This window comes from Schistocerca gregaria, chromosome 3 (genome assembly GCF_023897955.1).
Source record: "Schistocerca gregaria isolate iqSchGreg1 chromosome 3, iqSchGreg1.2, whole genome shotgun sequence".
Classification (NCBI taxonomy): domain Eukaryota; kingdom Metazoa; phylum Arthropoda; class Insecta; order Orthoptera; family Acrididae; genus Schistocerca; species Schistocerca gregaria.
This window is the reverse complement of record NC_064922.1, coordinates 185,207,060-185,221,018: the sequence shown is the minus strand read 5'-3', so window position 1 is coordinate 185,221,018 and position 13,959 is coordinate 185,207,060. Positions and strand designations below refer to the sequence as shown.

At 40.8% G+C, this 13,959-nt stretch overlaps 1 protein-coding gene across 1 annotated transcript in view; it reads left to right on the top strand.

Moving 5' to 3' along the window:
* Positions 1–12,649, top strand: part of LOC126354615 (E3 UFM1-protein ligase 1 homolog) — a 54,394-nt gene extending 41,745 nt beyond the window's left edge. The window contains exons 11-13 of the mRNA XM_050004374.1: positions 11,777–11,949; positions 12,027–12,238; positions 12,317–12,649. Coding sequence (XP_049860331.1) covers positions 11,777–11,949; positions 12,027–12,238; positions 12,317–12,471 — 540 coding nt within the window. The 3' untranslated portion in view covers positions 12,472–12,649. The remainder of the gene's footprint in view (positions 1–11,776; positions 11,950–12,026; positions 12,239–12,316) is intronic.
* Positions 12,650–13,959: the final 1,310 nt, after the last annotated feature.

Genomic DNA, 13,959 nt, shown 5'->3' with positions numbered 1-13,959 from the left:
GGTAGGATGTCCTCACTTCCAGTAACTCGCTGTCTCCACACCCTCTACTGAACAGTTTCATCTCCCTCCATCCTGCCATGCCTTCCAATCCACATCTCCATATCATCATCATCATCATCATCGTGCACTGCATCTTATCATCTCCAGTACCTGTATATCACGTGCTTAGCCCATGCACATGTCTGCCTCCCACCCACATTCCTAACCAGCAAACCTGCTGCTTTTCTCCAAGCCCTTAGCTACCCATTCCCAATGCCTCTTCCTGCCCCCATATCTTTCTTCCCCTACCCACCCCACCTGACACATCCTGCACCCCACCTTGGTCCATCCGCCAAACGTCAATCCCAGAATTGTTTTCCAACCAGTACAATGTAAAGTCACAGAGGTGTGTGTGTGTGGGGAGGGGGGGGGGGGGGGGGGGTGAGGGGTGGCACGCACACATATGCATGTACTTTAGCTCATCAAAGAATTTCTTCTGAAACCTAGCAAGTTTTCATTCTCTTGTGCTTGTGGCTGTCAGCATCTCAATGCTTGTGCTATTCGATGAGTGGTCTCTTTTACACCTAAATTATTTACATTCTGTAGAATTATTTACATTCTGTAGAATTTTCCTTAGCATTTAGCAATTTTATCATGTGGGTTATATGCAACTTTGGATTGCAGATGTACTTTGTTTCATACTGGCATTGTTTACAAGTGCATATTCAAATGTGTTTTATTTTTGTGAAATTGATAAATTGCTTCTGACTGTATAGAGGAGGCGGTGACTCACAGACTGGCACAGCAAAAATACTGCTATTCCTTTGAGCTTCAGTCAAAAGTCCTTCTTCTAAAGTAGAAAACACACACACACAACTTCCATCTCCGGCCTCTGAGGCCAAATTGCGTGCAGAAACTGCACTCGATGGGAGAACGGGTCTGTTGGTGGTGAGTATAAGGAGGCAGCTGCGGCAGGGAGGGGGGAAGAGATAGTAGCAAAGGGGTAGAGGAGGGTGCAGTGATGCTTCTGGGAGCATGCAGATACATGGTAGGGATTTGGGGACAGCAGCTTGGGGTGGGGGTGGGGGGATAGAAAAAGAGAGAAGTGGCTGTGTGTGTAGTGATGGAGTTGGAGCAGGGAAGATGACAGGTGAGTGAAGGACAGAGAGTAGCAGAGGCTGAGGCAAGGGGGCGATTACAAGAATGCAGGATACAGTGGAACTTCGATTTTGCTTTCTCTGATAAATACGTAGCCCCTGTGAAAAACCCAAAAGATCAATGCTAAAAAGTCTTCCATTTTACATTTTGTCCAACTAAGGTTTATCTCGATAATAAGTTCATACTCAATGTCTTGCTTGACTTCATCTCATTTTCTTCCAATTGACATTTGATGTCATTAAACAAGTTACAAGTGGCTCAAATGACATATGGTTTGCACCACAGGCGATGGAATTAGGGGAATATCTTTGGCCATTGAGGAGAGGGGAGATGTGAGATAGGAAATGCTGATAAAATCCATGATCGGTGTTGCCAGCACAATTTGCAACATGCAGTTATGATAAAACTACTGCAAGGTTGCTGCGGTAAAGGAAAAACAAGACAGTCAACGTGAAGCATTCCAGACTGAGCCAATATTTGATGAAGAGTCCCAGCCACCACCTTTTGTGCCACTTATAATTCAGTCTCATCGTTTTTCACATATTTCCCATATACAGTGTTCAGCATCTTTTAAATTTGAAGTCTGAGTCTTGAAGAATATGCTCAATCATAATCGAGGAAACATCAACCATTTCAGGCTAGTGAACTGTTATTGGCTGGTGACTTGTTAAGTAAAGCAGTAGCCAGTGCAGCCACCAATACACGCAAAATGAGCTCACCTACTGGATGTGTGTAAAGGGGGTGTGACCCTTCAGCATCGGCAGTGCAGGTTGGGGGGAAAGCATTTTGTGAAGTGCTGAAAATACACTTTTTGTGCAAATTATGTGCTATGACAGAGATGTCACATGGAAATAGAACAAGTGTTTTGCGATAGCACATTTTAAAGACTTTAATGTTCAAATCTGATATGATACAGTTGCAACAACTACGTACACTAATCATGCATATACTTTGCACCACACACTGTAGCTCATAAAGATTGGCATCAGTGACAGAGGGCATGAAATGAAACTGTAGCACTTGAGCTTTCTTTCAAACTAACATTTTACACAGTATGCAGAAACTCACCAAGCTGACTATAATAAGCTTATAACATCAATTGAGAAAGTAAACTCATTTTTTCACATCTTTGTTTCTCTCAACAAGCCTAAAATAACACTTTAATGGTGGTCAGAATATGAAGTGCAGCTCATAAGAAAAACGGTAAACAATAAGAGCAACAGTGACAAAATATGTCATTAAGCAGATGTCCACATTTATGCTTAGGGCTTAACTGCTAAGCTGCTGTGACGTTTTTGGTTTAATTCACCATGTTCATCAATTTTTACTTTTTTCTGGGTGAACACATAGGATGATCTCTCAAAAATGCGTGTTTGAACATGTAATTTGCGGTCATAGAATGTCGAAAAATAGCTAGATTACCTTGTACCCAGATACCAGTTTCAGTTTGTTGATGAGTTTGAGTTTTTACTTGCTGTTACACATCTTTGATTTTTTTAGGAACTGATTAAATTCATTGCCACAAATTATTGTATAAACATTGTTTTGTACATTTAATTTCCCCACTTAGACAGATTGTATACAAAGTAATGGAGAGGACTGTGATTTTTAATCACATATGCCAATTACAGTGATTTTGCTCATTTTTTTGGGGGGGGGGGGGGGTGTTAACATTTTCCTCAGTTTTGCATTTTTAAAGCCTGAACCACACAAAAACATAAAATAGGGGTTTCACTATATATTGCAGAGAGATTTCACACCTGTGCAATTCAGAAAAGCTGGTGTTTATAGGAAGGATCCGGATGGTGCAGGCTGTGAAGTAGTAGTTGAAGCTATGAATTTTGTGTTGAGCAGGATGTTCAGCAACTGTATGCTCCAGCTGTCTCTCAGCTTCAGTTTGTTGGTAGCCATTCATGCGGACAGACAGCTTGTTGGTTGTCATGCTTACGTAGAAAGCAGCACAGTGGTTGCCAGCTTAGTTTGCAGATCACATGATTACTTTTATAGGTAGCCCTGCCTTTGATGGGATAGATAGGTGATGCCTGTGACCAAACTGGGGTAGGTGATAGTGGGAGGATGTATGGGACATGTCTTGCATGTAGATCTATTGTAGAGACATGAGCCAAGAGGCAAGGGATTGGAAGAAAGGATAGAGTAGGGATTGACAAGGATAATGTGTATGTTCAGTGAGTGGTGGAATACTGTGGGAGTGTTAGGAAGGATAGTGGGTAGGATATTCCTCCTTTCAGAACACAACAAGAGGTTGTCGAAACCCTGGTGGAGAATGTAGTTCAATTGCCTCATTTCTTGGTGGCACCAAGTCATGATGGAAGTCATCATTTGTGACCTGATGGTGGGAATGTTGGAGGCAGTATATGTCTAGAGGGACAAGGCAAAGAAGGCAAGGGAGATCTGTTTCTGAACAAGGTTGTGAGGGTAATTTTATCTGTAAAGGCCTCAGTGAGACACTTTGTGCATTTGGAGGAGGACTACTCATCACTAGGCTGTGGTGTGCTGAGCAGTTCCACTCTAGACTGCATCCCTACTTGGTTTACCATAAAACTAGACCTCATGTAAACATTAAACGCTGAAACCTCATTGGATTTCATTTCGCATGGAGCGGAACCCAAGCTGTCTCAAGTGCAGTCAATTATGACAATGAGGACACATTTTATGCTGTGTGTTGTGTGTACATTGACTCAGCGATAATACGGGACAGCAGCTATACTGGCGCATTTAACTTGGATGGAACTGGCCAGCCACCTGATACAACTAACCTGCAGTGACGTGAAAAGTTGCAGTAAAGACATAAAAAGAGATGAGCAGAGAACAATATAGCATTGAATGTCATTTAAGTTTAGAACTTGAGGAAATAATGGTAAAACACAGGTGATATGCTTCATCGGTGATCTGATCTTAGCTAACATAGCATTATAATGAAAAATAAGAGTGATGGAAAGAAAAAAAAAACAGTGAGCAAGATTTTGACATTTGCTTGAACTTGGTATGCTTTTTTTCAGTCTTGGCTCTCCGGGATGTTTACATTGAGGCGATTTGTATCTGGTTTCGACATTGTAATCGTAAACCCATGTTTCGTCACCAGTTATGACCCTTTTGAGCAAATCAGGATCATCGACATCATTCAAGAGCTCCTGATCAAAATTGAGAAGTTTCAGAAAAAACTTTACCGACACACATCTTGTGCCCAGAACATCCAAAAAAAATTGCACGACGCAAGCTGACTGATATGCTAACATCCTCAGCAACTTCTTACAGTAATTTGACGATTTTCTAAAACAATTAAACAATTTTCTTCACAGCTTCGACGTTGTCATCTGTTGTTGTAACGCTGGGGCGTCCAAAGCAGGTTCGTCATTGGCATCTTCTTGGCCACATCAGAAGATCTTGTACCACTTGTAAACTTGAACAGATGCATCATATGACACTGTCAACAATTCAAGTGTCTTAGAACATTTGATTCCATTTCTCACACAAAATTTGATGCACATTCTTGGCTCCATTTTTTATAATAATTGTAAATCACAGAGTGCTGTGAAACACTTCTAACCTTTCTGTCTGTCAAAAACAAATGAAGTATGCTGTACACTTGAAATTGTGAACATATGTTTGGACAAAAAAAAATCAATAATCGAATGTACATTGCCCACACAATTTCAAAAGTCACCTTATTTTTTGAACAGCCTTCGTATATTTGATGAATTTCATATTTAAATGATTTATGTATTCAAATTGAACAAAAAAATTGTAGGTTACAACGGATTTTGAACTGCTGCCCACCAGCCAAGAAAAATGTCAAAGCCAATTTTTCTTTGTAATCTTGTGAAAAACATTAAAAACAACTTGTTTCTAGCCATTAATGGTGTACTGTTTCACTATGAAGCAGGAAGCAGTGTCATTCATTTCCATAATACGTATGTACAGCGAGACAATCCGAGCACAAGAAACGCTTACAAAGGCTGTGACTGTACACAATTTGGTGGAATAAAATTACATAGCTCTGGTATGATTAACAAAAACACTGATGGCTGTTAATACATCAGAATGTCTTAAAGTTTCATTTACAGTGACATAGTAACAATAAATATAATACATAAATTGGACCTACTTCTAAGAGCGGAACAACAGCAATGTACACTCCTAGAAATTGAAATAAGAACACCGTGAATTCATTGTCCCAGGAAGGGGAAACTTTATTGACACATTCCTGGGGTCAGATACATCACATGATCACACTGACAGAACCACAGGCACATAGACACAGGCAACAGAGCATGCACAATGTCGGCACTAGTACAGTGTATATCCACCTTTCGCAGCAATGCAGGCTGCTATTCTCCCATGGAGACGATCGTAGAGATGCTGGATGTAGTCCTGTGGAATGGCTTGCCATGCCATTTCCACCTGGCGCCTCAGTTGGACCAGCGTTCGTGCTGGACGTGCAGACCGTGTGAGACGACGCTTCATCCAGTCCCAAACATGCTCAATGGGGGACAGATACGGAGATCTTGCTGGCCAGGGTAGTTGACTTACACCTTCTAGAGCACGTTGGGTGGCACGGGATACATGCGGACGTGCATTGTCCTGTTGGAACAGCAAGTTCCCTTGCCGGTCTAGGAATGGTAGAGCGATGGGTTTGATGACGGTTTGGATGTACCGTGCACTATTCAGTGTCCCCTCGACGATCACCAGAGGTGTACGGCCAGTGTAGGAGATCGCTCCCCACACCATGATGCCGGGTGTTGGCCCTGTGTGCCTCGGTCGTATGCAGTCCTGATTGTGGCGCTCACCTGCACGGCGCCAAACACGCATACTACCATCATTGGCACCAAGGCAGAAGCGACTCTCATCGCTGAAGACGACACGTCTCCATTCGTCCCTCCATTCACGCCTGTCGCGACACCACTGGAGGCGGGCTGCACAATGTTGGGGCGTGAGCGGAAGACGGCGTAACGGTGTGCGGGACCGTAGCCCAGCTTCATGGAGACGGTTGCGAATGGTCCTCGCCGATACCCCAGGAGCAACAGTGTCCCTAATTTGCTGGGAAGTGGCGGTGCGGTCCCCTATGGCACTGCGTAGGATCCTACGGTCTTGGCGTGCATCCGTGCGTCGCTGTGGTCCGGTCCCAGGTCGACGGGCACGTGCATCTTCCGCCGACCACTGGCGACAACATCGATGTACTGTGGAGACCTCACGCCCCACGTGTTGAACAATTCGGCGGTACATCCACCCAGCCTCCCGCCCTAGCTCAAAGTCCGTCAACTGCACATACTTTTCACGTCCACGCTGTCGCGGCATGCTACCAGTGTTAAAAGACTGTGATGGAGCTCCGTATACCACGGCAAACTGGCTGACACTGACGGCGGCTGTGCACAAATGCTGCGCAGCTAGCGCCATTCGACGGCCAACACCGTGGTTCCTGGTGTGTCCGCTGTGCCGTGTGTGTGATCATTGCTTGTACAGCCCTCTTGCAGTGTCCAGAGCAAGTATGGTGAGTCTTACACACCGGTGTCAATGTGTTCTTTTTTCCATTTCCAGGAGTGTACAAGAGCTATGGCTGCTGACCAGTCATCACGTTTTTGTTTGTTTATATCATGTTTATTCTTATGATGAAGGAAGTATAGCGGCCTAACCCTGTCCCTGCCATGTCACTGGACACTTTCACAAGCAGCACTGCATGTTCTCCTACCCAGCTATCCCTCCCCCTCCCCGCCCAAGCCTGATCCTGTCACCCACCACCAATAGATTGCTTCTCCTATGATGTGCAGTTGCTGTATGCAGTTTGGCCTCAACAGCCAAGACAGTGGTTGTTTGTGTATGAGATGTGCTTGTGTGAATATATGTGCGTTTCCTACTTCAGAAGAAGGCCTTTTGGCCGAAAGCTCAAATGTACAGCAGTCTTTTCGTTGTATCTGTCTGCGAATCAGCTTCTCCTCCCTGTAGTGAGTAGCAGTCAGTCTTTTTCATAACATTGTCATTATTTTGTCCTGGATTTTCCATTGTATCTTATTTGTGTATTCCATACCACAAGATGTGATATAAACGTCAAATATTTGATAGCCATGAGGGGAATTTTGAATTTGATTAAATTAAAGGAATACTAATTTCTTCTTATTGTCAGTCACCATGGTGCAAGATGTGTTAGTATTGTTTTTCACTCAATATTTCTGTCTAAATTCAATGGTTTTTCGACACCAGATAGTACAACAATAACAGTTTTGTGACATTCTCTCAAAAATTAAATAAATAAAAAATAAAAAAGGAGAATGTTTTATTACTGCTTATTCGCTGCATGATGAAACTTCAGAAGTGGTGATAGTGTGTTTTGAAAGAATCTTTAATATCCAAAAAATTCATGATGCCTCAAATGTAACTCACTATATTTTAAAGAGTCATTTAAAATGAAAGAATTGTGCAGTTCTCACAAGAACTGGGAAATCTGTTAATAATGTATTTTTTACAAGGAATTAGATCATTGTTGGACACAGTGCAATCCAAAGGTGAATCCAGCGTTTTATGGGTGTATCACTTCATTCCTAAACATATTGGTGAAAATTTTCAACTAGAAATGTTTTATTTTATTTCATTCTTCAGATATTTTTTCAGAGTTAAACATAGATTTTGAAGTCCTTATATGAAACAAAAGGGTATGAACTGTGGACTGATTGATGTATCTGAATAAACAAGAACACATCTATAGTTACAAATCCTACTCGTAAGTGGTTATTTTAATGAGGAGACTCCTGAATAGCTAGATTACAAGAACAACAAAATACTAAACATTTAGGGTGGTGAGCACCAAACTAGTATAAATTACTCTTGTAGTAACTCTTGCTTCTTTAATCTGGGGTATTTTACTAAAATACTTCTTTAGTAATACACTCTTTAGTAACTGTTGGAGAGCTTAATTTCTATTTACTTCTTTAGTTGTAACTAAAGTAGTAACACATTTTTACTAAAGAATTAAGTCATTTCTGCCCACGGCTGGCACATGCATTGATGATACTTCTCAGAAAATATTGATTGTCGGGTGACATTATTGCATCGCCTTTTGCGTAATTTATGTTCTTCGCTATGATTTTAGAATCTAGAAAGGATTATTAAATTTAATTATTAAAACTGTACAGCTACCAACAGCCATTAATGGTTGGTGACACTTATGAATTTAAGCACCAGTTTGAGATATGAGCTAGAAGCAACATGGAGGTAACCAAGAAACATTCAAAACAACATACCAGAAAATTAAAAAGAGCAGTTGCTGAAATAATGAGAAAGTACATAACTACTATTGAATCTAAAAAGCACGATGCCAACATGCAAAAAAGGAAAGGATGCTTGGGAAAAATTACACATTGAATGAAACACAGAAGCTCTTACACAAAGATCACTAGAGCAACTTAAATTAGTTTAGAAGGACATGAAAGTGAAAGCAAAGAAAATGAAAGCTAAATGTAATCGAGAACAATATCAAACTGGCCGTGGAGTAGGTGAGACGATATAAGCCAAATGGTTGTTGATATGATGACACAAGTTTTCAAGGGGATAGCTAGCGTTAATGACAATGACACATCTGAATATAATGTGATACTTTCAAGCAACTTCGATGATGATAACTGCTTTGAAGGTAGCAATGAAACTGCTGAAGATGGAACTTTATCCCATAGTCGTCATGAACCTTGGTCTACATTTTCTGTTGGGTGTTTATCGGACAATGTGCCCAGAGAACATGCCGTTGTAGTGAAAAACCGAAAGTTGTTGAAAAGAGCAGACCAGCTTCATTCCTTAAAAATGTGTTTTATAAGAGAGGAATAAAATGCAAAAATGTTATTAATAAAAAGACAAAGAGAAATAATAGAAGAAGAGCATAACCTTAAAATGGAAATTATGAATAAGTTCGAGAACACAATGGAGCAAACTTCAGGTTACAGTTTTCCAACCTATGTGCTCAAGAAATTTGGGTTTTTGTGAATGAATAAGAAAATATTCATATGTTTAAAACATCTTTTGTTTCCTTGATATTTTTTCAAATGGTCAATATGTTCTTGTAGGGCATAATATTTGTGTTTATCATTTCAGCATCAGTACTAATTTTTGTTAACACCACATTCTAATATTTATCTGAATTTGCAGTATTATAAAATAAGCCTTTTTTTAGAAATAATTAAAACATTATGACTTGGTATACTCAATTAAGAAATAAAATGAGAATGTTAATCCCCTAGCATTAATCCCCTAGCAAAAAACAAGAAAGAAAGAATGAAAAAAAAGAACATAATTATAAAATTACACATAAATAAAATGAGTCACTTTTTGTGCAGTAGTGACAATCCGGTGGTGTATTTATTCACTTAAGAAGGAAAAGTCTCTACACTAATTTCTAATTTTACTAGAAAACAAGGTACAATTTTAATTAAAGTAATTAAGTATTATAGACAGTCTGACAGTTTGGCTTGCAGCATCTGCTTTTGGCGGGAATGCATATTGTTCGATGTCATTCACCTCCAGAGCATCAGGGTGAATCACATCTCTAACTTCTATTCCAAGGTTGTGCACAACTGCAGCAGCCACAATAACATTCCCACACTTGTTTGGTTTAAATATCATTGTTTTAGTGGCAATTTGGTAACGTTTCTTCCAAACACTGAACGCTCACCTATTATACATCTGGTAGCAATATGGGCTCTGTTGTAGTGTCATTCAGCTCCTGCGTGGACTCGAACCACAGGCATCATAAGAGAGTGCATAACCGCTATCTCCAACAAGCAACCCATCATATTGTCGATTATCAAATCCTTCAGCAACTCTACTGTTGTCCCAAATGTGTGCATAATACGTGGAACCTGGCCAATGGTTTACCACTTCCAAAAGGTTCATATTGGCATCACAAATGTTTTTATATTGATAGAAAAGAAATTCTTGCGATTTATGTATTATTCTGCTTGTGCTTCAGAAGGACTGGGTGTGGGTATGTGTACACAATTTATAGCCCCCTATGACATTTGGGAATCCACCAGTCTAATAGAATTCCCTTTTGTTCTTTGATCTACAAGAGTAAGTCGATTATTATCCACAAAGTAGTTATAATATTTTATTGTAATCAAATAGGAAACTTATAAGAACATCGTTTTTCGACATAGTCTCCTTGCGTTTCAATGCACTTGGTCCATCATTGTACAACCTTTGTGATGCCCTCATAAAAGAAGGTTCTTGGTTGAGCTGTGAGCCGGGAATACACCGTTTCTTTCACTGCTTTGTCAGAGGCAAATCGACGCCCCCTTAATGCCTGTCTGAGTGGACCAAACAAATGATAGCCAGAAAGGGAAAGACTACAAATTTGAGCTTCTGGAACATTTCAGCAGTGTGGGCAGCAGTATGCGGACAGACATTGTCATGCAACAACACAACACCTTTTGACAGCAATCCTCGGCATTTGCTTCGAAATGCAGGCTTTAGCCTGGCAGTAAGCATCTCACTTAACGTACACTGTTTGTTGTGCCCCTTTCCCCATAAAGTTCCAATACTGGACCTTGTGCGTCCCTAAAAACCATAAATGAATTTTGGCCCCTGATACGCCTTCCGACCACAAAAAACAGATCACTGAATGTTGCTCCTCTTTGGTGCAAATAGACAGTGGAGGAGACATGATTAACAGCATAGCAGTGATAACGAAACTAATCTAGCACCTTGAAAATTGCAAAGATATAACAACAAATAAACAAAGCAAGTGTCATCAACATAAAATGACAGTACTACCAAAATAAGCCAAAATATAACTAAATTGTGGATAATAATTGACTTACCCTCGTATTTTCTTGGTTCTGTGGCATGGACACATACAGTGGCTTCAAGGCAATTAAATTGTTTATCACACTGTAAAAAGCTCTTCCAGCAGTAGTACGATGGATGTTAATGAGTTCTCATTCTACAATTTGATAAGTACCTGTGCAAAGGATTCACAATCCAGAAAGTAATTGCGGCCTAGGAGATAAAGCACAATTCTTGTCAGATTTATGCTGCAGTAATGGCTCCCGTATACCACGGAGCAACTCAAAAGATTCCTTACGAAATCCATTCCGCTCTTTGAAATCATTGTCTTTAACATCCCAAATGGGTCTCCTCTCCCCATTACAATCCTCATTCTTGGTATGTTCACCTCTTCCTCCATCTCCATATATTCTTCATAGTCCAGGTAATCCGGAGAGTTTGGCACTTAAAACACGGAACTCAAAGATTGCACCTTACTCTCTCACTTTACTACTACTAATGCCAAAGATAAGCTTTGGCCTTATTTGTTCCTTAAGTTACTCTCATAGTAGTGTACTCCTCAATGGTGCTCTCTTCCACTAATAGAGTAAATAAATTTACTTTGGAAGTAAATGAAAAATTTCCTTTGGAGTATTTACACCTGCAGTAATTTACTCCTTTAGTTCAGTACTATCGACTTGTAAGTCGCTGTTTTCCTTCCCTCTTAGTATCTTACTACTTTAGTTTCACTTACTCCTGGTTAAGCCTCATTGAGTCGTAGTTGAGTTGTCATAAATTTCATTTATTATTTTAGTGAAGCACTCTAGGTAATATCCGATCATTATTTAATACAAACCACCTTCATATTTCTTTTCAGGCAAGAATGAAGATAATAAATGAAGTGTCAAATGATATGAAAGAACCACTTTTGAAGCTTCACAAGTCACTGAGTGGAAGTTCTGTGGAAGACTTCATGTCTGCAGTAGAAGTTGTAATGGGTCAAGGAATATGTGACATGATAGTACGTAAGCCAGATAAAAAGAAAGAAAGGTACATTTATTTCTTTCTGGATGCATTTAACATTTAACTTAATTTTTCCAGTCATATCTAATTCTTCACTTTTTCAGAATCCATCTGTTGAATCGCCGACAGAGTCTTTTGGATGAGCTGTCTACCTCACAAGAGCCGGCTAAAGTACTTCTTATTACTGTGCTACTGATATTTCAAGCTGTGACCCAGAGCACGGTACATGCATCTGGCAGATTTGTTAACAACATTCTGTCATTTTTACAACCAAACTTGCCAGCAGACACATTCAACACACTGCAGGAATATTATGGTACTTTATCCAGCAAATGTCTAGCCTGTACTTTGCACAGTGTTAGCTGTTAACAATTTATTTCTCCTTTGTTTTCAGGCCTCGTGTGGAAGAATTTACAGGCTGAGCAGAATCCTGACAGTTCTTCAGAATGTATGGCAACTTTGGTGGATAAAATGCCAGCTATAAAGGAGATAGCAAACACATTCAAGAAGTTGACAGCCTCTGAAAGACAACAGAAAGTTTCAGAGTAACTTACAATTTCAGGATAAGTTCAAGCAGAACTCTAGATATGTGATTACCATGTGCCTTTTCAGTTAATTTCATCTGTTGGAAAGTGGAAATATATGGCTGTAAAACAAGAAGTGGTGTACAATAAAAATTATAACTGTGTTGTCTTTATTAAAATATAAAAAAGGCCTTACAATATAAGCTGTTGTCTCAGAAATAGTCTCTGTAATGGGCAAATCGGTTGTTGTCCAACTAAGGAGGACATTCATTCTTTTCCCAAGAAACTGTTGTATCCACAAAATTTAGTGTACTTGAAACACATACGCAAAGCAGAATTATATTGTAAACACTCTCTCTCTCTCTCTCTCTCTCTCTCTCTCTCTCTCTCTCTCTCTCTCTCTCTCTCTCTCTCTCTCACACACACACACACACACACACACACACACACACACACACACACACACACACACACACACACGTCAGACCCAGCATCTAGGGCTGGTGTGCAACTATCATGTGGGATGCAAGCAACAGTCTGGAGGGACAGGGAAGGGGAAGAGAGAGTAGTGCACAGGTGGTGGAGAGACAAACGCTGTCTGGTGGAGTGTGCAGGGGCTACAGAGGGCTGCAAATAAACAGGGTGGGAGATGAGTCTGGAGAGGAGATGACAAGACAGAAGGGTGGAAACTGTTGGGTGGAGGGTATGGGGACAATATATTACCACAACTTGAGGCCGGGATAATTGTGGATCAGAGAAGGTGTTGTAAGGATAACAACCATCTGTGTATTTCATAAGAGCTGTTGGTGGAGGGATGGATCCAGATGGCTGGGGTAGTGAAGCAGCCATTGAAATCAAATGTGTTATGTTCAGCTGCATGTTGTGCCACCAGATGGTCTAACTTGCTGTTGGCCACAGTTGGCAGTGGCTGTTCATCCTGGTGGACAGCTGGTTGGTTTTATATTGGTATAAGCTGTGTAATGATTGCAACAGAGCTGGTAAATGACGTGACTGGTTTCACAGGTGGCCCAGCCTGATGGGGTAGAATAAACCTGTGACAGGAGTGGAGTAGGAACTGCCGGGTAGATAGATTGGGCAGGTTTTGTATCTGAGTCTTCCATAGGGATATGATCCTTGTGGCAAGGGGTTGGATTGGGAGTGGCATAGGGATAGACTAGGATGTTGTGGAGGTTGAGTGGGTGACAGAGTACCATACTATGAGGGGTGGGAAGTATGTCTCTCATTTCAGGGTGTGATGATAAATAATGAAAGGCCTGATGTAGGATGTGGTTCAGTTGTTCCTTTCTGGGATGGTATTGGGTGATGAAGGGGCACTCCTTTGCGGCTGGTTTGTGGGGGTGGTGAAAGGATTGAAGATATGAGGGAAAGTGGTATGGATGATCTGTTTGCAGACTAGATCTGGAGGATAGTGCCTCTGTGAAGGCCTTGGTGAGACCCTCAGTACACTTAACAAGGGAGTTCTTGGCACTGCAGGTATGCCATTCCCGGGTGG